We start from the raw sequence: 26,129 nt of genomic DNA, 5'->3' as shown, positions 1-26,129 counted from the left end.
TAAAATAATACTTTAACAACTTATATAAAGAGTATGAATTGTAACATCCTCAAGTATATTTGTAAAGAGTCCAGAAGATATCTAACTCTTCTACACATAACTTACAAATCTAATCACCCACACTACACTGGTCATATCAATCACCGAAATTCAATGGAGTAAAATAAATAATAGATAAAAATTCTATATTTGAAAGAACAAAACTGGATGCCACCCTTTGTTGGCAATAACTCTGAGAAAAAAAAAATGCAACAAAACCATAAACAATCCACAATTAAGATGCGTTGAAGCTCTGTGATAGTAGATGGTAATACTGTTTTTGCTGCAACAAAAAACACAAATATCAGAAGTAGATCTCTCTTTATGTTACAGGCTTCCAAGAGCAAGGTACAACTTTCAATGCATGATTTACAAGCCAAATCATATACCTTATCTGAGACAGAAGGTGAGATTTTTCCCAATGCTTGCTCAAAATGTATGGCTTTAATAGTATGTGGCAAGCCACCTAATGAGCTTTGTGGTTCATCACTAGCTTTTGCAGCTTCGATTTTCTTGAATTTCTCTTCAACTGCAGCCATGGCAGCTTCGTTCATCTGAAATTTTTGACAAAATTTATTTGTTAAGTATTTTTTTTTTTTTTGATAAAAGCTATATGATCATTACTACCTGTTTGTTTCAAACTAAATCGTTAAATGAACCAAAAATATTATAAAATCCACAAGGAAATAGATACGAACCAATGAGGAAAGATCAGCTCCACTTAAATTTGCACAAGCCTCACTTCGACCAATAGCAATCAAGTCCACGTCAGCATCTAGTGGTTTCCTTCTAGAAACAGCTTTTAAGATCAACCCACGTTCATCTGCACTTGGCAGAGGCACATACATAAGTTTCCCAAATCTTCCTGGCCTTAACACTGCTCTATCCATCACCTCGGGCCTACAATCATTTTAAGAAAAAAAAAATCAATAATTATAATCATTTGTCATGAATAAAGTAATTTATTAAAAAAAAAAAAAAAAAAAGATGATGTGTTGCACCTGTTGGTGGCACCAATTACGTAAACGCCCTTGCGTTGGTCAGCACCATCTAGCTCTATCAATAGCTGCAAAAAGAAAAGAGCTTTTATCTCTTCAGGTTACAAAGGTGTTTCTTCTTTTTTACTTAAAGAATTTAATAGAGACAAGACTTCAGGGCAGTTTTTTTTTTCCATTAAGCCTTGTATGGGTAAAGTGACAAAAGGGTAAAATGGTCATTTACTCTCGTTAAGACCATTCTTTCAGTCCAAAAAAAAAGAATCATAATTCATACAATGGACAAAATTTGCTAACCTGATTCAGAAGTCGCTCAACAACCCATCCCCCTTCCTTTCCACGCTTTGTTGTCAGAGCATCTATCTGCAACAAACAAAGCATCAGCATTAATCCCAAAAACTTAGCTATCAAAGCTTAAATCATCCATCTCAGTTTTCAAATCCCAATTTAATCATTAAAAAAGTTTCAAAAAAGAAAACCTCATCAAAGAACAGTATGCATGGAGAACAAGTCCTTGCACGACTAAATATTGTCCTAACTGCCAATTCACTCTCCCCAACATATTTGTTCAAAAGCTCAGGACCCTTCACCATTAAAAAAAATCATTAATTTTAAATGAAATTGTCACGCGAGTAAATTATCATGTAAAAAAAAAAACCTTAATGTGTATGAAATTTGCTCCTGCTTCATTAGCAACAGCTTTGGCAATTAACGTTTTTCCACAACCAGGTGGTCCATATAGCAAAAACCCAGTCTCCAAATCAACTCCATATTCCTGAAAACATAAGTTGTTGTATCAAGTTATGAACAAAAACTATTACTTTTTTTGGAATGAATAAGAGTAATGACATAATTGGCAAAGATTTCATTTACCTCATACTCATCAGGATATTTAATACGTCTAACTATATAACGATCAAACTCCCTTCTCAAAATATCAAGACCTCCAACATCTTCCCATTTAACATTTGGAATGCTAGAAAACCCTTCTCTTCTAGAAGAAGGTTGAACCTGTTTAGCAGCTACCTCAAAATCCAACATTGTTATACAAAGTTTCTCCATTTCCTCATCAGTCCACTCCTTCCTCCACCAATCTTCATTTTCTTCTTCATTTTCTTTAGAAAGCTCCGATTTTCTTCCATCTATGATTCTCTTCATAGCAAGATTACCAGCTTTATTCACCAAAGCTGCCAGATCAGCACCAACAAAACCTGGAGTTGCCCTAGCAATTTTCACAAGATCAAAAGCATCTTCACGTTTCAAATCACGTGTAAGAACTTCAAGAATCTTGATTCTTGCATTTTCATCAGGGACACCTAGACTGATCTCACGGTCGAATCTTCCAGGCCTTCTTAACGCGGGGTCCACAGCGTCGGGTCTGTTGGTGGCACCGATTACTAAGACGTACCCTGGTTTGTTATTGGAAGGTTCTAGATTCTTTGAGGTGTCATCTGGTTTTGTGACTCTGTGGGATTCATCCATGCATGTCATTAATTGTGTCACTATCCTGCGTTCCATTTCTCTTTGGAGATTTTCTCTTTTTGAAGCGATTGCATCGATTTCATCGATGAAAACTATGGAAGGTGCTGTTCTGTATGCTTTTGAAAATAGCTCTCGTATGTTTTCCTCTGATGCACCTGAAATTCTTGCAATAGAATAAGAAATTAAGAAGTATGGATAGTTCTAGTTACCTAAGAAACAACAACGGACTTTCCATTCTCTTTAGCTACTATAATCTCCCAGCAAGAAACCCCTTTCCACAATTGTTTTAACATGATAACAAAACTTTGAAAGCAAGCTTAAAGGTTTAGAATTCAAGTAAAGAAAATAGAGGCTACCTGATATACCAGATACCAACTCAGTGGCTGAAATCTTATAGAATGGAACTCCAGTTTCATTAGCAATGGCGTGAGCTAGTTTAGTCTTTCCACACCCTGGTGGCCCATGTAACAAAATGCCAGCCATCGGCCTAACTCCAAGCCTTCGAGGTAACTCTGGATGGAATAAAGGAACAATCACCTCCATCTTCAATTCATCCAACACAACATCCATACCTCCAAGGTCCTTAAACCTTGGCCCATCTTCTTTCCCATTAGCATCAGCATCTTCGTTTGATGAGTTGTTCGGTTTTCGTGCCTTTGCTTTTAACTTACCACCTCGATCTTCCTTCATCAAATCAACCTTTCTAGTCTCCTTGTTGTTGCTATTCGTAACGACTTCTAACTCAATATTTTGAGGTTTCCCGTCGACTTTTCCATCAAGTTTTGACCCGCTGTACTTGTTTCGGAGCATAGACTTCGTTATATCAAACTCCGGGTCAAATTGCAGGCTATAGACATCATCTTCAGACGAGGAAACGGCACTTCTATCTTCTTCTCCGTCATCCGATTCCGATTCCGAGGATGATGACTCTGATTGCAGCTTAACTCGTCTTTGTGCAACGTGCTTCGTCTCAAGCATCTGAAGTCTCTGCTCTCTACTATCAATTTTCTTTGCTTTCTTGCTTACAGGGCTGCGTAACGATGGAGACGTGCTATCATCTTCATCGTCGTAATTGAATTTAGAATTGTAATCGTCATTCTTTCTGGTTGATTTCTGCTTTCCTTTGCTGTCGTTGGAATCTAGGGTTTGTGTCACCATTCTGGTGAAAGGTTGTATCTTGTGGCGGCCGTATTCGGGAAAATTGGCGCGGAGGCGGTCGACAAGTTCGCCAACAGATGGAGTGGCGTTACCGTAGGTTTCTTGTACCCGGCGGCGTAGGACTCTCTCGAACAGTGACGACTTCACCGGCGGCCTACTTCCTTTCCTCGTCATGGGTAATGCGGCGGCAGCTAACTCCCTGTGATTTCTGCAAATTTGGGCACCAATGTGGTTTTGTTTTTATATATTGGATTTTAATCATGTTATTTCGACCACATAAGTTTTAAAATTTACAATAGAGTCACAAAAACTTGGTATTTTTACTTATTATTATTATTATTTTTTATTTATTTATTTTTTAACAATGGGTTAGTAATTACAAGTTAGTATTACAAAATTATTTAAGAGTTAAAATTTGAGATCTCCAATCTAAGAAGTAAAGCTAGTATACCTTGCTTATTTATGGTTATTTAATTAAAAACCATACATATTAATGGTTAAAATAATAGAGTTACTTATTCAAATATGGTATCAAAGATAATGTTGTATAAAACACACTGTATTAAATGTTGACCGATTAAAAAAATAACATTTGAATGGTTTCATTTAGAAATTATCAAAGAACCCTTAAACAAAACTCATCTTAGGCTTCATTTTTTGCGTTTTTTGGAAAGTCGATGGAAAAGTGTGCAGTTGTACAGTGCTTAACTTTTTTTTGGCTCAATTTTTTTATTATATTATATATGAATCTATATTTATATAAAAATAAAAAACTTATAATAACAATAAAGATCATTTTTTTTCTGGCTCGCCTAAAGCATTTGATGATATTTATAACTAAAGAGGACGTGAAGCAATAGAAAGGTGGAAATTCCATTGCATGTGTTGGTAATTGCTTTATTTTAAACTTTTTTTTTTGTAGAGGAGCTCATATTATAATATAGGGTTTTTGTCATAAAAGTCTCCAATTTTACACAAAATGGTTGGTTATGTCCTAAGTGGGTTTTTTGGTGCGATAAAACCCCAACATACGGGAAAATTGGTTCATTTTTACCCTATAACCTGATTTTACCTTAGTTACCCGGTCACCCTTTAGCTGATTGGGCGAGATTGATGAGTCAAATATTACATGGCAAGCCACGTAAGCGTTGTTGACATTGTTAGGAAAAAAACACTCATGGAAGGAAAATTGGAGACCCTTTAGCTGATTGGGCGAGATTGCGGAGTCAGATATTACATGGCAAGCCACATAAGCGTTGTTGACATTGTTAGGAAAAAACACTTATGGAAGGAAAATTGGAGCGGGGGGTTTTCGAACCCAAGTCTCCTCCTTATAAAATAAAGATCTTCACCACCAAACCATATAGGTTTCTTGAAAAGTTATCCTGAAATATTGTACTTAATAGATGTCATGTAGGTTATTTATTATTTATTATTTATTATTATTATTATTTATTATTTATTATTATTATTATTATTATTATTATTATTATTATTATAAAATCATATTTATTTGTATATATACGTATTTATGTATATTAAAAAAATGTCCAAACCACCATAATCTTCATTCCTTAATTTCTTTTCATACACATAAATAGCTATATATACAAATAAATATGATTATATATATAATACACATAATAATAGTATACATATAAAAACTTTTTTCAAAACATATATAAACATATAAAAAAATATTTATCATATAAAAACATTTTTAATACACATAGATACGGTTTTAAATATATAAATACGTTTTTTAATACATATAATAATAATATAGATATAAAAACTTTTTTCATACATATAAAATCTATTCATACGTATAAAAACATATATAAACATATAAAGTTTTATTTATACATAAAAACATTTTTAATACACATAAATACGTATATATACATATAGTATAAATTCATAAAATAATAATAATACATATTTCTAAATGTACGAATACGATTTTAAATATATAAATACGTTTTTTATACGTTTGAAAATGTATTTTAATAATAATAATAATAATAATAATAATAATGTTAATAATACATATTATTAAATTGTTGCTATGTAATAGACATTAAATAATTTTTATTAGGATATAAAAACCAAAAGTCATCTCAGCCTAGTGGTAGGAGTGTTGCATTCAGAGTTGGAGGGTTGTGGGTTTTGAAACCCACTAGCTCCTTTCTTATGTTTATTTATATTTTTTCTCTTGAGGAAGGAAATCAGCAATGTTGACGTGCTCAAAGTCAACATCTCTTCCCAGTCAACAAATGGGTAACCGATTTTAGAAGGTAAAAACGGTTAGAGGGCAAAACTGAACATATTTTCCGGTAATTGAGGCATTAATGCACTAGCATATCTCTTTATTTTAAGGGCTTCCAAGACCAAGGTACAACTTTCATTGCATGATTTACAAGCCAAGCCAAATCATATCTTGAGACAGAATGAGAGATTTTTCCCAATACAGCAATACTTGCTCAAAATGTCTAGTTTTAATAGTATGTGGCAAGCTTTCTGTTTTATTACGTATAACAGCTAATTCAGTTTCAAAGTCGTTGAATCTCTCCTCAACAGCAACCAAAGCAGCTTCGTGCATCTAAATTTTTGCCAAAACATGACCCCAAGACTAAACGCAAAAAATAGCAATGTACTTTCCAACTTTTTTAGGACTAAATGAATGGAAAAAGCAATGTACTTTGTAAAAACTTTGGGGTAGAAATGTATTTTCATTTATTTGTGTACTATAGCATTGTAGTTTCAATTTTGTTCTAATTTGAATAATGTATTTTAAAAAATTTACCCAATCATAGCAATAAAAATTGCTTTGTATTTGGATGACTTTGCTATACATCAAATAGATCTTCCAAAGCACAACGTTGTAATAGAAATAAATAAATATAGGATGCTAAAATAAACAAATCAATGGAAGCATTGGACTTTCATTCTTCTTATTTCCCTATCATATCTTATGAAAGCATTGTAATATGAATATCTACCCAAATTTTGAAATAGGCAACCTGCTATGTTTTAAATCGCTTACCACATTGCTACAATGGGTTGAACTTTTAAACTACAATTCCCCAGTAAGAAATAACTGAAAAGCACAAATGCATGCTTTAATAACACAAAATAAACATAGAAGACTATAAAAAAAAAAAAAAAAAAAAAAAAAAAAAAAAAAAAAAAAAGAGCTATTCTAAATATTTATGTGAAAGAAAGAGTTACGAACCAATGCGGAAAGATCGGCTCCACTAAAATTCGCACAAGCCTAAATCCGACCAATAGCAATCAAGTCCACATCATCATCTATTGGCTTCTTTCTAGCAAGAGCTTTTAAGATCAACCCATGTTCATCTTGATTTGGCAGAGACACATACATAAGTTTCCCAAATTTTCCAGGTCTTAAGAGTGCTTCATCTATCGCCTTCGACCTAGAAACATATCAACAAGATCAATAGTGATGTACAACAATTTGTCATGAATAAAAGTAAACTATAAAAAGAAAAAAAATGATGTGTCGCATCTGTTGGTGAAACAAATTACATAAACGCCCTAGTCAACACCATCTAGCTCCACAAAAAGCTGCAAAAATAAGAGTTTTTTTTTTTTTTTTTTTTCATTAAGTCCTCTATGGGAGAATGCATGAATGAAACCAAATGACCATTTTACCCTTAAATTTCAACAAACAATTTTCAGAATGTTCATTAGTTTTAACATCCACTACAAGAAATAAAGGCAATAGCGGCGACGCCATTAGCTGCGACACATAATTTGCGTTTTCGTGTCACCGCTAATAGTGGGCGTCGTCGCTAAAGGTTGAAAACCACAATCCGCGTCAAAAATATCTGGTTAATCCTGTTCGTTGATTTGGACGTAATCGAACAATTGAAAACGAAGTTCGCATAACGTATTCGCGGTGACGGTAATGGTGGTTACACTGTCGCCGCTAATGCTTAAAAAAAAAGGTGTTATTTTTTCCCTCGTGAAGTCGTTGTTGCTAAAACCCTAGTGTCACCACTAATACCTCTTCGTCGCCACTAAAAGTCATCGCAGATATACCCTTTCTCTTCCACCCCTTTCTGTAATATGTTTCTTTCATCCTTCTATTGATGACGAGCGAACACCACCGATTACCACCGGCGACACAACCTCTGTCACCGGCGACGACAAGAACGCTATCACCGGCGACGGGTGATTCCCGATTTTTAGAGGTAACTCCTGATTTTTAGAGGTTAGAGGTTATTCCCGATTTTGTTTCTAATTTCTTTTCTATCCACTGACTTTCTAAGTGATTGTCTATTGACTTGGTTGTTTGATTTTGTGTATTAAGTTTTGTTGACCTCAAATTTCAGGTTGTCATAACCACCACCAAAGTTGTCGGATTTTCTTGCCACCACAACACCACCACCATTCTGATTTCGTTCGACCACATGTTCTATTTCATTTCACTAAGTATTCTAATCCAATTCTTCATATTATATGCATTGTGTATGTATGTAATGTGTATGATGTGAGTATATGAAATATAATGCATAAATGTATGCAATGTGTATATATTGGTATGTAATGTATGTATGTATGTATGTATGTATGGAGAAAATGAAAAGAAAAAGTAGGATGCTATAATGAATATGTAATATGTGTAGGATGTACGTTTAAGTGTATTTGTCTATATTATAATGTGTATGATATATGTAAAAAATGTGTGTATAATGAATATATGTATGGAAAAAATTTAAAAAATAGTAGGATGCAATAGTGGAAAAAATGAAAAAGAAAAGTATGATGATGTAATTAATATGCAATATGTATAGGAAGCATGTTTAAGTGTATTTGTATGTATAATGTGTATTTATGTATGTAATGTGTGTATATATGTATCAAGAGGATTTTTGGAAAGTACATTGTTATAATGAAAAAAATGAAAAACATAGTTATGCAATTTGGAAAGTACAATGCTATAGTGGAAAAATATGAATTTTTTGTGTATTTATATGCAACTTGGAAAGTACAATGCTATAATTGAAAAAAAATGAAAGAAAAAAAAGTTTGTGTATTTGTATGCAACTTGGAAAGTACAATGCTATAATGGAAAAAATGAAAAAAAGTTTGTACTTTACAAACTATTTTTTTCCATTATAGCATAGTACTTTCCAAATTACATACAAATACACAAACTTTTTTTTTCATTTTTTTCCATTATAGCATTGAAGTGTAGTAACTTTTATTCATATAGTTTGTCTAACTTTTATTCATGTTGCTTGTCTAACTTTTATTCACATTGTGTTTCTATATTATACATATTCTAATATTAGAGGCTACATATGAGGTTTCTTGGGCGACACTCTTTACCATGATGGCCGATGTTATGGGCTTTGGACATGGAGGTGATGGAGTCGGGGATCCACCTCCTTCGGTAGGCTTTGGTCACAGTCAGCACGAACAGGATGGTAAGGCTTATTATGATATATTTATTAGCTATTTGTATTAATTTATTATAAATTATCGTGACTAACATTTTTAATTGTATTTTTTCATTTGAGCTTCCAAAAAAAGGGGGTTATCTAAAAACATCGAGCTAGGAAAGTTGATACGGGCAAAAAGGGAAAGCCCGTGGATTTGGATTTCGACATGGAGTTCACATATTCCCCTGTCGGGAAACCTGCTAATTGGTTTATGTAACGCCCCATCTCTGGTATGTTGTTCCCGTGGCTTTTATTTAGAATTTTTATAGAGGGACTCGGCGAGTCTATGGCCTGACTCGTCGAGTAGGGTCGAGTTTTCGTGCACGTGTTAGTCAGCGACTCGGCGAGTCCATATTCGGGACTCGGCGAGTCTGCCTGCCAGGAAGAAACCCTAAATCCCCGGGTTGCTCACTATTTAAGCAATGTTATGTGCCCCAAACTCGCCTCCTTCACCCTCAGAGAGCTGTGAGAAATCCTAATCCATCCCTTGATTGATTTAAGTGTTTTGTGTGGATTCTTGAAGGCTTGGAGAAGAAGAAGAAGAAAGGAACAAGGAGAAGAGGTGTAGAGCAAAGATCCAAGGTCAAAATCAGAGTTCATTGAGGTATTTCTCGGAATCCTCCTGTTTTATACTTAAAACCTCCATTAGATCATTTCTAGGGCTAGTTTGGTGTATTTTTCCAACCTTATAGTTGTATGGATGCCATAATAGGTTTAGATATCCCTAGATCTGTTCATTTAGGAGTTGTAGAGCCCAGATCTATTGCCTTTTTGAAGTTGCTTTGCATGAGAACCCTAGATCTAGCCTTTATCATGCTTTTTGAGCCTTATAACCTTCTTGGATGCTTTTGGACACGTAAAGATAGAATCTTTACGTGTTAATCGAACTAAGGAAGCCCAGATCTATAAGTTTTAGACGTTGGATTCAAGCAGAATCGAGTTTAGAGTAGCTGCATGGGTGTGACTCGGCGAGTCGGAGGAACGACTCGGCGAGTCAAGTCGCGAGTCCCGACTTTTTCCCCCTTTTGATTGATGTCGAGTGGGAACCTGTGAGTAGTAGAGTGGACTCAGTGAGTTAGAGGGCAGACTCAGTGATGGAGGGACTCGACGAGTTGTTCATACAACTCGACGAGTCCAAGGCAATCTTCTTAGCTCATGAACAACTCGTCGAGTTGTTCATATGACTCGGCGAGTCGGATGCAGATTGTCTGAGTTCTTGAATCGAGAGGGCACTCGTCGAGTCGATGCCATACTCGACGAGTAGCCGCGAGTAGGGTTGAGAAGTAAGACTAGAGACTCGGCGAGTTGGCGGCCCAACTCGGCGAGTCAAGCCAACTGTAGGTTGACTTTGACCAAGGGTAAAAGAGTCATTTTACCCCAGTGCAGTGATTAGCATTTGATTGAGTGTGTTTATGGATTTGTAGCCGGGGAGATACCGGAGCAGCAACAGTTAGCTTCCACAGCCATACACACAGCAGCCAGTTCACGAGGTGAGTTTCCTTCCGGTAGGAGCGGGTCTACGGCCACAATGCCGGCCCATTTAGTTAGTAGTAGTTCCGGACTTCAATCCGAAGCAGTAGTTCAGTATGCTTGATGTCTATGTGATTCAAGCATGTTTGTGTGTTATATGTTCCAGACTTCAGTCCGATGCAGTATGCAGTATATGTGTCTATGTTAGTTGATATGTGTTATGCTATGCTATGATCAGTCAGTTCCGGACTTCGGTCCGATGCAGGGGACAAGTTCCCAGTCAGTTCCGGACTTCGGTCCGATGCAGTCAGTTCCGGACTCCGGTCCGATGCAGCTAGTTCCGGACTGCGGTCTGATGCAGTGGGCAAGGCCCATTATGTGCTTTATATGTATTGTATGGTATGTGGTAGTTTGGGGGATCTCACTAAGCTTCGTGCTTACAGTTTCAGTTTTGGTTTCAGGTACTTCCGCAAGCAAAGGGAAGAGCTTGGGATGATGGCATCGCACACACCACAACTTCAGTTTTTGTCCTGGGAGTTGATTCAGTTTCTTGTTATGTTTGGATATAGTTGTGATACAGTTTTTCTCACAGTATTTTATCATGGTTTTTGAAACACGCAACGTATGGTTTTATCATGTGATACTTGGTTTCTTAGTTTTGTTATAATAAAATTTGAATTTTTTTGGGTTGTATTTTTGGGGTGTTTCAGTTTACCCATGAAATTGGGAGGTATATGTGGATGAACATCCCTTTCAGCGTATCTGGTCGGGACAATGTTCCCCTGCTTTAAGGAATGCAACAGTTGTGCATCCAAATGTAAGTTGGATAATATTTAAAGTTTAGTTGTGATTGATATTTAATTAACTAACTTTTTTGTATTTATAGAATAAGTTTGATTTGGATAAGGTTAACTTGGATCCCGAACGTTCTTGGTTGTTGCGGAGCATTGATGCGAGTCGTGCAAAAATTTACAGAGGCCGGAAAAGTAAAGCCCATACTTATTTTAAGGATATCAGGGGCCTGTAGATATCCCAATGGCATTAGACAACCCCCCATGGGTATGTCATGTGAAAATTGGGCGCAGGCAGTCGAACATTTTCAAACGCCTGATTTTTTAATGCATTCGTCGTCAAACAAAGAAGTCCGTGCAAAACAATAAGTTGTAAACACAGGGGGTCGAGCTCGTATAACAATGCATGTTTCAAAGAAGTTATGACATATATATATATATATATATATATATATATATATATATATATATATATATATATATATATATATATATATATATATGGGAGGGTTCATGCAAAAATGCAAATAATTTGCGAAAACGCGAAAACAAAAAAAAAAACTCTATGATATTGTGTCACCTCATCATTATATTTTGGAAAATAATTCATCCAAACTTTGAAATACATGATGATATATGAGAAATTGTTTCATATTAGCAAAGTATGATTTTTAACAGTTTATTATGAAAATATGAATTTAAAAATGATTAAGGACGTGAAAAAAAAAATTATTATTAAAACCGTCTTTAAATCTATATTACCATAACAACATCCAATGTGAAATTACTATCTTTACTTTATTGCTAATAAATTTTTTTTTTATAGTATATGTGTTTGATTTTCATAAGATTAAATTTGTTTTCGTGTTTTCGCAAGATATTTATGTTTTCGTATGAACATACTTCTCTCTCTCTCTCTCTCTCTCTCTCTCTCTCTATATATATATATATATATATATATATATATATATATATAAAACTACTTATGTAAAGTATAATAATCTAATTTTTAATGTTAAATAAGGATATCACTCGAATCGAAGCATTTCGTAAGGCTAATACCAATTGTAAAGGGGTATTTAGTAGTCCTGCAGTCGAGCAACAATATGTAAGTGGTTAATTTGTATTTTCATATAAGTGTTTAAATTGCCAAGGGGTATTTTGTAATCAAATTTTTATGATGTTTATCGTTTTTTGAAAATACAGAATGTTTTACTCCAAGAGATCAATCGACAAACCCAAGGTTCTTCTGAAGCAAGCGGTCTAACACCAAGTGATATAAAAAAATGTTTTGAAAGAATATTGGGTGTTCGACGAGGACATATCAGAGCATTGGGCGTAAACCTTCTACGGTTGTGTCTATGTACGTACCATCAGGAACAACTGATGACACAACAACCACCACAATCATAGGTAATTGTTAGCTTAAGTTGAAAAGTATAATGCTATAATGGAAAAACGAACAAAGTAGGATGCTATAATGATATGTTGGTAATTGTTTGTTTAGTATATAGCACAATGCTATAATGGAAAGTAGAATGCTATAATGATATGTTAGTTATGATTTGATATGTTGATATTTTGTATTTTGATCATTTTTGGAAAGTACAATGCTATAATAGAAAAATGAAAAAAAATACAATGTTATAATGAATGTGCAATATTGTGTATCATGTAGTTTGGTTATAGTTTGATACGTTGGTATTGTGTATCATGTAGTTTGGTTATAGTTTGATACGTTGGTATTTTGTAGTTTGATAATTTTTTGGAAAGTACAATGCTATAATGGAAAAAAAAAAAGCACAATGCTATAATGTATATATTGTGTATGATGTATGTTTAAATGTATTTGGAAAGTAGAATTCTATAATGATATGTTGGTTATAGTTTGATATGTTGGTATTTTTTATTTTGGTAATTTTTGGAAAGTACAATGCTATTATGATATGCTGGTAATATATTTCGATTTCTTTATAGTTGGAAATGCTGCAAACAATAATAAAGGACCCGACATGTTCTGCGACACTGGAAGACTGGTTTCGTCACGAAATGATAACGTAAGAAAAGATGGGAGTTATGAGGACGAGTAGCTATTTTTTTAGGATTTTATGAAATGTTTTATTTGAGTTAATATTTTAGATATATTGCACTTAATTTGTTTGGATGAATATTTTGGACTGGTTGTGTATGGACTAATATTTTGGATTAATATTTCGGCAAAATTAAATTTTGTACCAGGTTTTATGTATGTTATAGCAGTTTTTATAATTTTAATGTTAAATTAAAAAAAGGAAATGTTTTAGTAGCGCCACTTAGGTATTAGTGGCGACGGAAAATATTAACGGTGACGATGCATTAGCGGGGACATGTAGTATTAGCAGCGACAGATTAAGTATTTGCGACGAGGCAACAGCGCCGACCCTTTTGTGGCGACAAGTCGTCGTTAATAGCTTTAGCGGCGACAACCGCACTCTTTAATGGCGACCCGTGTCGCCGCTAATGATCATGTTTCTTGTAGTGATCATTCACTTATTTAGATAAATGATTCATGTCTTAATACATTAAGACAAGTATTCAGGCTTAACCCGTTAAGTCATTCTATGATTCTGTCCAAATTAAGCAAAAAAAAAACATGTATAATCTTCCAAATTTAGTGCTTATGCCATCAAGGTCGTTAAGTCATTCTATGATACTCCCAACAACCCTCAACTGCTAACTTTATCCAAACCAACTGATTCGAGAGTCTCCTGACTTCCATCTACGCGCCAACACCGAAAGATTCAGCAGTTATGCTGATGTCTTGAGCTTAGAGAAATCAGACTAGGAACCAAACCTTTCCACAAGGTCTTCCTACTACAAGGTCCCACTATCCCCCACTTGAAATATGCTAGATTCTGACAACTTGATCCCAATGGTATCCAAATACACAGAGAATTTGAACCCACATGACATTCATAAACCCCAATACACATACAATCTGATGACAAAGATAATTAACCCATTCATACAAGAAATTTAATTAACCAAGACCAACTAAGATACTTCCATTTAACTGATCATCCTTGATTACAATTGACCTTTAAAACATAAACACAAAATTACAGATAAATACCAATACGACCCCGATTGCTAAAAAGAAGAACTGCCAACTTAGCTCTCAGTCCCTGGTACTTCGACCGTCCCATGAAGACCGTCGGGCAACAACCAAGCTAAGGGTGTAGGTTCCAGCACCTCATCGAACATAAGAAAAGTACAATTAGCTCTGAAATGGACCTCCTGGTTGCAATGGAAACAAACTCGCATACTCTTCTCGTAGTCTCTACCAAAATGTCCCTCCCCTCCACACCTGCGACATACAAGAGATCTGCACCTCCTTCCAACCAATCCCAAACTCCGACCGGCGGATTTGAACCGCTTCACTACAGACTAGGACTGATCTGAAGCCTGATGCTTCTCCCTTGTCCGGGTTTTTATCTCAATCTCTCGCCTCCTTACGACATCCTGAAGCTCAACGAGAGACTGTAGCGCTGGATGGACACGAATTGCCAAATAACCGTTTTGAGCATGCCTAAATACTGAGTCATCTGAGCTTTCTCAGAAGCAACAAACTCAGGGAAAAACATAGCTCTCTCTGTGAGCATCTTGGTGATCTCCATCATCGACTTAGTCCCCTGTCTTAGATCCAAATACTCTTTGGCCAGTCTCTCCCGCTCTACCAATAAGACATATCTTGAGCGGAACATCTCAGAGAACTGCTCCCATGATACTGCAGCTCATTGCCCTGGGGTGTATGAACTAGTAACCAACCTCCACCAATCCTTCGCTCCATACCGAAGAAGGTTCAGAGCGCACTTGACCTTCTGGTCAGCTGGGCAAGAGCAAGTAAAGAAGCATCCCTTAACATCTGACAGCCACCTCGTGGTGATGATCGAATCCTGAACCCCGTCAAACACCCGGGGCTTCGTATTATCAAAGTCCCGATACTAGAAAGCTCTCCCAACGCCAAACCCGGCCGCAACGACGGCCACGGTAGCCGCCGCAGTAGCATTCTCAGAAAGTGCAGCGTATCGGTCATTGAAGAACTCTATCATAGCGGTCTTGATACACCCAAACAGCTCTGGTATCTGCTCCCGGACAATAGAAACAATCTCCTCACGAATGATCTCCCTAACCCGGTCCTCTATCAAACCTGGCCCATCCTAGCCACCCGCTTCGGCTCCTGATCTTGAACCTCTAAAAGCCGCCATACTGAAATATACCAAGAAAAGATCAGAAATCACAACACGGTGCTCAATACACCAGGCCCTACTCCTATTAGTCACTTAGCAGCCTTGAAATTCCTCCTGAATCTCATACAGATCTTGTGCTTTCAGTAGTACGGGCCCATACTACCTTCCACACCTATTCGTAGTCGATTCAGAATTCATCCCAAGGTCCCAAGTCATTGCACTAGACCACTCCTAGGTGTGCTAACACCGCTTCTTCTACGAGCTACAACTAACTTCCTAGACACTCTTCCTAGGATTATCCTTGCTCTCACATCATCGGTTGCTTTTGTGCATGCTTATTGTACATAATACGAGATCGGATAGACTGTCGAATAATTAACTCTGTCCTAAGTCCACAACCAAACAAGGAATAGGAAGTAAGGCCAAGTCGATCATTCTAAGGCTATACAATCTGACCATACGCAACTAATCAACATACACACAACAATCTCACAATCAAGTAATATAAATCAGGCAAAAGCTTCCTATATCATAAGGCATCACAGGATCAGACATTTCTATCCAACATTTTCTAAAGAACCTTACTCACCAGCATGCTTTTTCTAACAATTCATATATCAACAAAATCAAAACTCTGAAAACATAATAAGTATGGGTATTTTGGAAACCACTCTCCTGTTTGGGCTCTGACTAACTATACATACCGCATCTTCCTAAAAAAGTCAGAGTTGAGTCAAGGCCTAGGTTCCCGATCCCAAGCCAAAAATCAAATAAGAACATGACAAGAGACCGAGCCCATGTCCCTAACCCAACCTTTTTATTATAAATTCTTTTCCAAAAACTCTCGGATCGTAGTTTGAGACTGGATTCACACAATTGTTCCTCCAATTCACTCAAACAAGGGCTTGATACCAACTTGTAATGTCCCATTTTCACAACCGGAAACTTTCATTTTTATTAATGTAAAACTTCCCAAATTATAAATCCATATTAAGAAAACCGTTTATTTCAAATTACATTTATTGAAAATCAGAGTATCATAGAAAACGCGGAATCCTCAATGTTGTTGATGAGTGTGTACAGTCCCGCTTTCGCCTTTCCGCAATCACCGATGATACCTGAAACCATAAACAACTTGCTAAGCATAAATCTTAGTGAGTTTCCCCCAAAATACCCCATACGATAAACGTAAAAGCATGCATCGGGTCCACTCAACCATCGGGTTGGAATGTCCAGAGTTTGTTGGCCTTCCGCTCAACCCAACCGCTCTTCCAGAGCCTCCGCGCCTTCGGCTTACAGCTGGCTCGCACCAGGTATATTGGCCTACAGCACAAAGCAGGACCGCCTCAACCCACTACTACCATATGTCGAAATATAAGCAAACAAGGAACAAGTAGGCACATAATACAGACCAACAACAATCATATAGCTCACCACCACCTATTAGTCCTCTCACCGCATACAGTCCTGCTACCAGCTAACCTCCATGAAATGCGTAGCCATAAGTATCCAGAGGTAAGATAGCCACCCGAACAGATGATCCTACTCTAGAGCCACAACCAAACAAGGAACATGCAAGAAAGCTTAGATCAAGTGTTCTCAGGCTATCCTACGTGACCACAGACAGCCCCTACGGGCACTCCATTAGATAATAACCAACAAGTACAGATAAGCATACATTTCTACAAACCACTATCGCATAGGGCCAATAAGCATAGACTTCTAACATAAACAAGATCTAGAGATATGATGATCAAGTTCAAAACTTTATACTACAAAATGATGCTCCAATATGCCAAGAGTCCATATCCACAAGCTTGAGAGCAACACCAACACTCAATGATCTTCCTTCTCTATCAAGAACACTAAAATGATATTAAAAAGATGCACAAGGCTTCAAACTCTCATACACACTTAGGGTTTTCGAAATGAGGATGGAGGCTGGAGTGGTGAAGGGTTTGGAGGCCATAATGTTCTTTAAATATGGTGCAAACCCTAAAAGTTAGGGTTTGGTCTCTGTGTGTAAACGTCTGGCGTTTGAACGCCGAGCGTTCTATGCCAAATGTCAAGCGTTCTATGTCGAACGTCAGGCTTTTGGACCAAAGACTCATCATCGGGATGTTACACCGACTATATATATATATATATATATATATATATATATATATATATATATATATATATATTATAATTGAAAATGAAAATTATGTAAGAGGAAGTTAATGGTGAAATTTATAAAAATCTTGGAAGTAAATCAAGTTACGAGTTGAATTTTAAGAACTTTGGACGATAATAATGCATATATGATACAAAACGACATAGTATGTTGAGTTTGGGTACCTAAGCTTACAAACCTTTAAGAGTATATTCACTTTCGCATATATATATATATATATATATATATATATAAGGATGGGTTCAGCACATAACCCAAAAACATTGTCTAACCACATAACCACTTACATCACCGTTAGATATATTTAAGGGAAAAAAAAGTTTATGATGGTAAAAAAAATCTTTAATGTTCATACATGAACATATGTTTATAAATGAACATATTATGAATGAACATATGTTCATAAATGAAATATTGAAATTTACAATAGGTTGGTGCGATGGTTATAATAGTTTATGTTCGATTATGAATATATGTTCATAAATAAAGATTGGTAAGCTCAAACTTACAAAAAATGTAGAAGACTCAAATTTACGGTTTATAGTAAACTAATATTTGAATATATTTTTATAAATGAACATAAGTTTATATTAGAATAAGCTCAAATCTATTCTAATAAATGAAGATTAATTTTACTACATGTCAATCTCTCATAAGTTTTGACACTTGTCATTTTGTGGTATTTTTGAAATAAATAATATCCACATGTCAATTTATAGGTTTTTTAATTTTTAAATTAAAAAACAACATAATGCATTATATAAGTAAAATATTAAATGTAATAAATATACTTCTAAATTGCAATAAATATGTTTCTTCCTCTCTTATTTTAAAAGTTAATTTAAAAAAAAAAATACTTAATGTTTACATTTTGATATTTTTTTTAATTAACCCATTTAATAAATGAGTTTCACACCTAGTTTACATAATATATTCGTAAATAAAATAAGCTCAAATTTACAGAACATAAATAAAAAATGTTCATAAAGAGGAAGATACATATTAATATGTTCATGTTCATTTACATTCATAAATGAACATATTTTCATTTTTGAAAAAAGAACACATTCATGTATGAAAATATGTTAATACTAGTAAAAGAGAAGGCAAATTCATATTAATACGAATTTATGTTCATATATGAACATTTATAACCGTATGTTCATAAATGAACATAAATTCATGTAGGTCATATGTGATGCCATATAGGGATGAAAGTGGGTCCAAACCCGGACCGGATGGACCCGGACTCGGAAAACCCGAAACCGGTTAACGGGATTTTATAGAACCGGAAACCGGACCGGTATATAGGAACCGGTTCCGATTCGGTTCCGGGTATGGTTCCGGGTAAAGTGGGTCTAGAACCGGAAAACCCGGAAACATCAAAGTGGGTAGGTTGGAACCGGATAAAGTGGGTTTAGACCCGGAAAACCCGAAAAAACCGGAATTTTTTGGTAATAACTTACTACTTAGTGGGTTGAACTTTGAAAATTTTCATATTGGTATCCCGACTTTGGGGGGCTGTAACTTATTGAATACGAAACCACAATTAACAAAATTAGAGTCTAAAATCATGTATAAACTCTAAAATACACTCTGGAAAAACCCGCATGTCAATCCGAATTTAAACGAATGAGATATACTTGTGTTAATATTTTCACATATACAAAGTACAAAAACAAATAACTGAAAAGTTGAAAATTTTCAGTTTTGATATCCCGACTTCGGAGGACTGTAAATCATTGAATGTTAAACCAAAAATAACAAAATTATAGTCTAAACTCATGCACAAACTGTAAACTAGAAGTTGGAAAAAACCACATGTCAATCCGACTTCAAACGAATTAGATATGCATTTTTAAAACTTTCACCGAATACAAAAAAACTAAAAAACTAAAAACTTCCAACTTTGGTATCTCAACTTTTGAGGACTGTAAGTCAATGAATATAAAACTAAAAATGACAAATTTATAGTCTAGAATCATGTACAAACTCTAAACTACATGTTGGAAAAAAACCGTATATCAATTGGAGTTGAAACGAATAAGATATGCATCTTGTAAACGTTTCACAAAAAGTGGTTACGGTTCCAAAAACCGGTTCCGGATTTTAGACCCGGTTTACCCGGACCCAATGGACCCAAACCCGGATTACCCGGAACCCGGATAAAGCTAATTTTTAAACCCGGAACCAGACCCGGTTCTATATATTCCGATTCTAACGGGTCCGGTTCCGGTTCCGGTCCGGTTTTCCGGTTCTAAATCTCATCCCTAATGCCATATCCTTGATCACCATTACCATCTCCATTCTCCACACATAATCAATTTCATCAATACTTTGTGCCTTCCAGGGGTAAAGTCACTTTTTTCTATGCAAACATCTTAATTTAGTTTCTCACAACATCAATATCTCTGAAAACAAAAATAGAAAATATTGGTAAGATTGAAAGATAAGAAAACATATTGAGAAATAAAGATATAAAGGAAAAGTAGCAGGATGCAATGATGCATACCTGTCATGTGATGCATTAAGTTCAAAAATTTTCTTTCTGAAATTTAGTCCAAGCATATGTTCATATATGAACATATCCTCTTATATAAACATAAGTTCATATTTAGATAGTCTTTTTCTGCAAACCTTAGTTTCACAATAAATTAAACACCCCTCAATCATCTTCCTCTCTTCGTGCACCCTACATCAACCATCATCTCTACACCATCTTCTCATTTGCTTCAGCCATCAACCAAGCCATTATCCTCTTATTTATGAAGCAATCCAGCCACCAATCATTAGGTCATCATATTTATCTCCATAACCACAACCTAAACACAAATAAAAGACCATCACTTTCCATAAAGACCATAATATATATAGATATACATAAACATTGAATACAATATATGATCATTTTGGTATAATTAAATATACAAAGAAAATTCAAATTCCAGAGCTATATACAACTCCAATTGAACCAAATACAAGCCATTATCAGCAAACAAGCTGTCGATTTTGCAATTTTAGCTCTGGGAAAGGAAACATTGATGACCACATTTACATGCACAAAAAATAATATTACTTAAAACAACTTAAATATAAAGACAATAGTTTGAACATCCTCAAAGCAAAAACACCCGAATATTTTATATACCAAGAGATGAAGTTAATTACTGCAACACCATTTAAGCTGTTCTACACAAAATTTACTAATTTAATCACCCAACACGACACCTAGACTTAATATCAATCATCAAAACTAATCGCTAAAATTCTATATCTGAATTCCTAACGAACAAAACTGGATGCCACTCTTTGTTGGCAATAACTCTGAATCTGATAAATATATTCACGATGCTCTAAGCCTCTTTGACAGTTGATGGTAATGCTCTTTTTGCTGCAACAAAAAAACACCCATATTAGAATTAGCAAATCTCTTTATTTTACAGGCTTCGAACACCAAGGTACAACTTTCATTGCACGATTTACAAGCCAAATCATACCTCATCTGAGACAGAAGGGGAGATTTTTCCCAATACTTGCTCAAAATGTCTAGTTTTAATAGTATGTGGCAAGCTATCTGAAGAGCTTTCTGGTTCTGGTTCATTACGTTTAGCAGCTTCAATTTCAATAAATCTCTCCTCAACAGCAACAATAGCAGCTTCGTTCATCTGATTTTTAACAAAACATGACGCCAAGACTAAATACAATGTCCTAATAAGAAATAATTTAAAAGCACAATGCTTTAATAACATAGAAGGGTATAAATAAAAAACAATAATAATTCAGAATCTCTTGCATTTAGCCCAATTTTAAATCCTTATGCAAAAGAAAAGAGATACGAACCAATGCAGAAAGATCGGCTCCACTTAAATTTGCACAAGCCTCACTCCGACCAATAGCAATCAAGTCAACATCATCATCTATTGGCTTCTTTCTAGCAAGAGCTTTCAAGATCAACCCACGTTCATCTTGATTTGGCAATGGAACATACAAAAGTTTCCCAAATCTTCCGGGTCTTAAGAGTGCTTAATCCATCATCTCAGGCCTAGAATCATATCAACAAGATTAATAGTAATGTACAACAATTTATCATGTTATTAAAAAAAAAATAATAATAATAATAAATAACATGTCGCACCTGTTGGTGGCACCAATTACGTAAACACCCTTTCGTTTCTCAGCACCATCTAGCTCTACCAAAAGCTGCAAAAGTAAAAGAGCTTTGATATCTCCAACTTACTAAGGTGCAATTTCTTTTTGACTTAATGGAGTTATGGGGACAACTTTTTTTATTTGTTCGTAACAAATAATAAACAAAATTTGTTAACCTGAGTCAGAACTCGCTCAAGATGCTGAGATCCCCCTACGATTCCACGCTTTATTGTGAGAGCATCTATCTGCAATAATCAAAGCATCATCATTAATCCCGAAAACTTGGCTATCAAGTAAAAATCATCCATCTCAGTTTAATCATAAAACAAACAAGGAATAAATGTGAAAAAGCAAAACCTCATCGAAGAACAGTATGCATGGAGAACATTCCCTTGCACGTTTAAATATTTTCCGAATTGCGGATTCAGTCTCGCCATAATATTTGTTAAGAATCTCAGGACCCTTCACAGTAAAAAGATAAATATCATAAATATTGAAGAAAAACGTGACGCCGATATATAAAATATATCATGTATAAATAATTAGTGAAAAAAAAACAAACAAACCTTAATGTGTATAAAATTTGCTCCTGCTTCATTAGCAACCGCTTTGGCAATCAATGTTTTTCCACAACCAGGAGGTCCATACAGCAAAAACCCCGTCTCCAGATCAACTCCATATTTCTGAAAATATAAGTTGTATGAACAAAAACTGTTGCTTTGATCTTTTGTACTGAATAAGAGCAATTAATGACACAAGTGACAAAGATTTACCTCATACTCATCTTGATATTTTATACGCCTAAATATGTAACGATCAAACTCCCGTCTCAAAGTAGCAACTCCTCCAACATCTTCCCATTTAACATCGGGAATCCTAGAAAACCCTTCTTTTTCATGATCAGGTTGCATGGCAGGCATGGCGGCCGCCCTATTTAGGTTGATCGATCGGCTAGGGCCGGCCGAGAGGGAAGATGGATGAGAGAAGAAAACGGAGAGATATCAGGCGAAGTATCGTTATCCCTCTGATATGAATATGATAAGCAAGTATATACAATGCATACACCTATATTTATAAACGAGGGCGAAAGGGCCGGATTCTTCTTCACCCCAATCTTTTTTTTCCCGCTCAATTCTTTTTCAGTTAAAATCAGCAATCCAATTTTGAAAACCGGTTAAAGTATCCCAATAAATCAGGAAAGTCATGATCTATTGATTTGAGTTCAGTGGATTTTAGGCAATAAATCATGAACTGTAATTTTATAAACAATTAAAAACGAGGCTAGATATCATTCATCTACGTATATAGTATGTTATTATATTATATACATTCATCTACAGTAGAGTTGACTACATTCGATTTTTGGTACCGATTTAAAGATGTTTTTGCTCTACACGTTGATTTCAGGTTTGTAATAATATTCTTCTGTCTTACTGTAATACCCATGGGTTATTATGCCATTTTACTTTGTATTACTTCATAATTATAACATTTTACTATTAAGAAAGCGATTTCTGTTTGTTTTTTAAACTCATGTTTGTGTGTCTTTCTAGAAATCATTAAAAAAAAAAAAGAGTTAGTAATATGTAAAGCATTGTACTATTAAGATTTAAGAATACGATTTTTGTTTCTTTTCTTAAACTCATGTGTGTTTGAATTTATAATTGATTTTTGTGTGTAGAAATAAGAAAAAAATTACTATTCTGATATGTAAATGTAATTTTATAGAATTGTGCTTATTTGACTTTCACAACATCAACATCTTTGTATTTTGATGTGAACAACTCTTACTTTCAGTTGTTTGACCCGGTTTATTAAAAGGGTTGTTTTTCTTTTACTTGAATTGTGTTTTGGTTTAGTTGCTTCAAAATGTTACTCTTTTTATATCGGCCAACTCAACCCTAAATACTTTACCAACTAATTTGGCATGGAATGTATGTGACTTTGATGTGTATTCTTTGGTCATTTGAACATACTTATATGATATTCTGATCCCAGCTGAAACGATTTATTTTGAAATGCTTAAAATTTTGTGTTGTATTTGAAACTTTTGTTGATTTTGATTTCTGAGTGATGCTTTTTTGAATTCAATTATCTGAACAATTTGTATTTTTTTATGAAATTTTTGTGTATATGGACAATTTATGTCATTTCATTTGTGTAAATTACTTACCTTTAATGTATAGTGACCATTTATGTAATTTCATATACATGGACCATTTATATAATTTTTAATGTTAATTTTTGTAAATAAAATTAAGCTGCAATAATTGATTTTTTTGTTTGTATTGATGTAATTTTGTATATAGGGACCATTTTTGTGTGTGTTTGTTTAATTAATTATATTATTCTACTATTCAGTTTTCCTTCTTTAGTACTGATTTTTTTGTTCGTGTTTGTGGAAAAACCAAATGTCACTTCACTGTTATATATATATATATATATATATATATATATATATATATATATATATATATATATATATATATAGACCACTTGACACTTATTTTATTTATCGGAAAATATGACCAAAATGAAAATAAAATTACCAAATTTTGTCTAAAAAACTAAGAAAAAACCAAAAAAAAAAAAAAAAATAGCAACGTACTTTGAAAGAAATGTCAAAACATGTTATTTGGAGATTTTTTAAAAGTAGGTTTGCTATTTTGACAGATTTCTAAAGTTGGTTATTCTATTAAAATAGCAACCTACTTTAAGATTTTGCACATTCACATATTTTTACCATCCTCAAATTTTACATGGTTTTACATGTAGGAAGGAGTTGCCTTAAAAAAATGATTCTTATGGTTGCTCAACTGATAGAGCAAAATGGTTAACTTTCAAGATTATATATTGTTTTTAATATTTTATAATATGATTCGTTGTGATGGAATCAGGTTTGATCAACACCATTAATAAGCTACTCAATGAAGTCATTTTTTTTGTAAAATCTGGAATTTTTTATGTAGTGGTTAAGTTAAAGGAAACATTCCAAGAATTTACAATCTAATTATTATTCGTTTATTGTTTTCTTAGTGTTTTTTTATTTGTATACATAAATTTAATTTTTGTTGTTTATTTATTTTTTTTCATACCAAGTCATTTAGTATATATTATTTGCTATTTTAAGTTGTCAATCCGTGTATTATACAGGTTTAGATGCACAAGTAAATATAAACAAATAAATAAATGCACAATTTTAACCTAACCTAGTAAGATGTTAATATAAACAAATAAATAGATGCACAGGTTGTTATTTCTTGCATTCAATCCAATCTTTAATTTTGTTATAGTATTGTAATTTAACCTAAACTCATTTCTTCTTATTGAATAATTGTTTTTTCAAATTATATTTACTAGTTGTGTACCTTACAAGTTATGTACCTGCACGACACAACTTTGGGGGATGGGGGTAATAAGCTATTTTTAAGTTTTTGTATTGTAAAATTTAATTTTTTTTAACAGTTTATCCATTCTTTTTTTAACAACATAATCGTACCGGTTTCTTTTATTCTCATCATAAAAAAAATTATTTTTCAAGCCATCTGAATGACCTAAATTGAAAACACCATAGCAATTCAGTTTCAAGTTTCGTCGCATCTCATATTTTTTAATAATATTGAATTTCAAATTTATGTCTTAACATTACTATATTTTTTAAAATTTAACCTTTTATTTTTTTTTCTTATAGAAATGAGAAGTAACAAAAAATTGTTTCAACTCTTGTTGTGATTTGATTGCTTTTCAAAGTATAATATGAAAAATAATTTTTTTTCTTATTGTTTCAAGATTGGTTGAGAGACAACAACAACGCCCTTCCATTTATTTTTTAGTGTTTCAAATTTTTTTAAAACACAATATTGTTGCAATAGAAAAAATAAAAGTAAAATATGTAAATGAAATTACTTTGTTTTTTCTGGCATTTATTTTTTTCTTATTCTTTTAAGATTGCTTAAGCCTTGAATAATCTCATCTTAGCATATTCCTTTTCCAACCTCTTTCTTTCTTCCATCTCCTTTGCATTTCCTCTTCATGTCTGACCACAATCTGTAACCTAAACGGATGATAATGGCTAATCAGCATCATGATTATCATTACCATTATTTTGCTGCTCTTTTTCTTCTTCTTTAGTTGTTATATCTTTTCTTTTTGATTTCCCCTCTTTCTTA

The 26,129-nt window shown here is 34.2% G+C and overlaps 2 protein-coding genes and 1 long non-coding RNA gene across 3 annotated transcripts; all 3 read right to left on the bottom strand.

Moving 5' to 3' along the window:
* CDC48C (cell division cycle 48C) lies at positions 1-3,907 on the bottom strand. The gene is made up of 9 exons (XM_079039049.1): positions 2,873-3,907; positions 1,908-2,671; positions 1,693-1,809; positions 1,514-1,618; positions 1,332-1,397; positions 1,041-1,105; positions 738-939; positions 429-593; positions 1-322 (listed from the first exon to the last, which is right to left on the bottom strand). The coding sequence occupies exons 1-9, from the start codon at positions 3,846-3,848 to the stop codon at positions 275-277; spliced, it is 2,508 nt and encodes an 835-aa protein (XP_078895175.1). The 5' UTR covers positions 3,849-3,907; the 3' UTR covers positions 1-274.
* A 17,046-nt stretch (positions 3,908-20,953) lies between these two features.
* Positions 20,954-21,838, bottom strand: LOC145101773 (uncharacterized). Its single transcript, XR_013705810.1, has 3 exons — positions 21,652-21,838; positions 21,309-21,476; positions 20,954-21,202 (listed from the first exon to the last, which is right to left on the bottom strand). It is a non-coding gene; the product is annotated as an uncharacterized LOC145101773 (long non-coding RNA).
* A 59-nt stretch (positions 21,839-21,897) lies between these two features.
* On the bottom strand, positions 21,898-24,275 carry LOC145098466 (cell division control protein 48 homolog C-like). Its single transcript, XM_079036099.1, has 5 exons — positions 22,734-24,275; positions 22,527-22,643; positions 22,318-22,422; positions 22,137-22,205; positions 21,898-22,011 (listed from the first exon to the last, which is right to left on the bottom strand). Exons 1-5 carry the CDS (start codon positions 22,878-22,880, stop codon positions 21,898-21,900), a joined length of 552 nt encoding a protein of 183 aa, XP_078892225.1. The 5' UTR covers positions 22,881-24,275.
* Between the last annotated feature and the right edge of the window lie 1,854 nt (positions 24,276-26,129).

Source organism: Lactuca serriola, chromosome 4 (genome assembly GCF_051521515.1).
Source record: "Lactuca serriola cultivar US96UC23 chromosome 4, Lser_US96UC23_V15, whole genome shotgun sequence".
NCBI lineage: Eukaryota > Viridiplantae > Streptophyta > Magnoliopsida > Asterales > Asteraceae > Lactuca > Lactuca serriola.
Note: the sequence above shows the minus strand (reverse complement) of the source record. Positions and strands in the feature narration are given on the sequence as shown.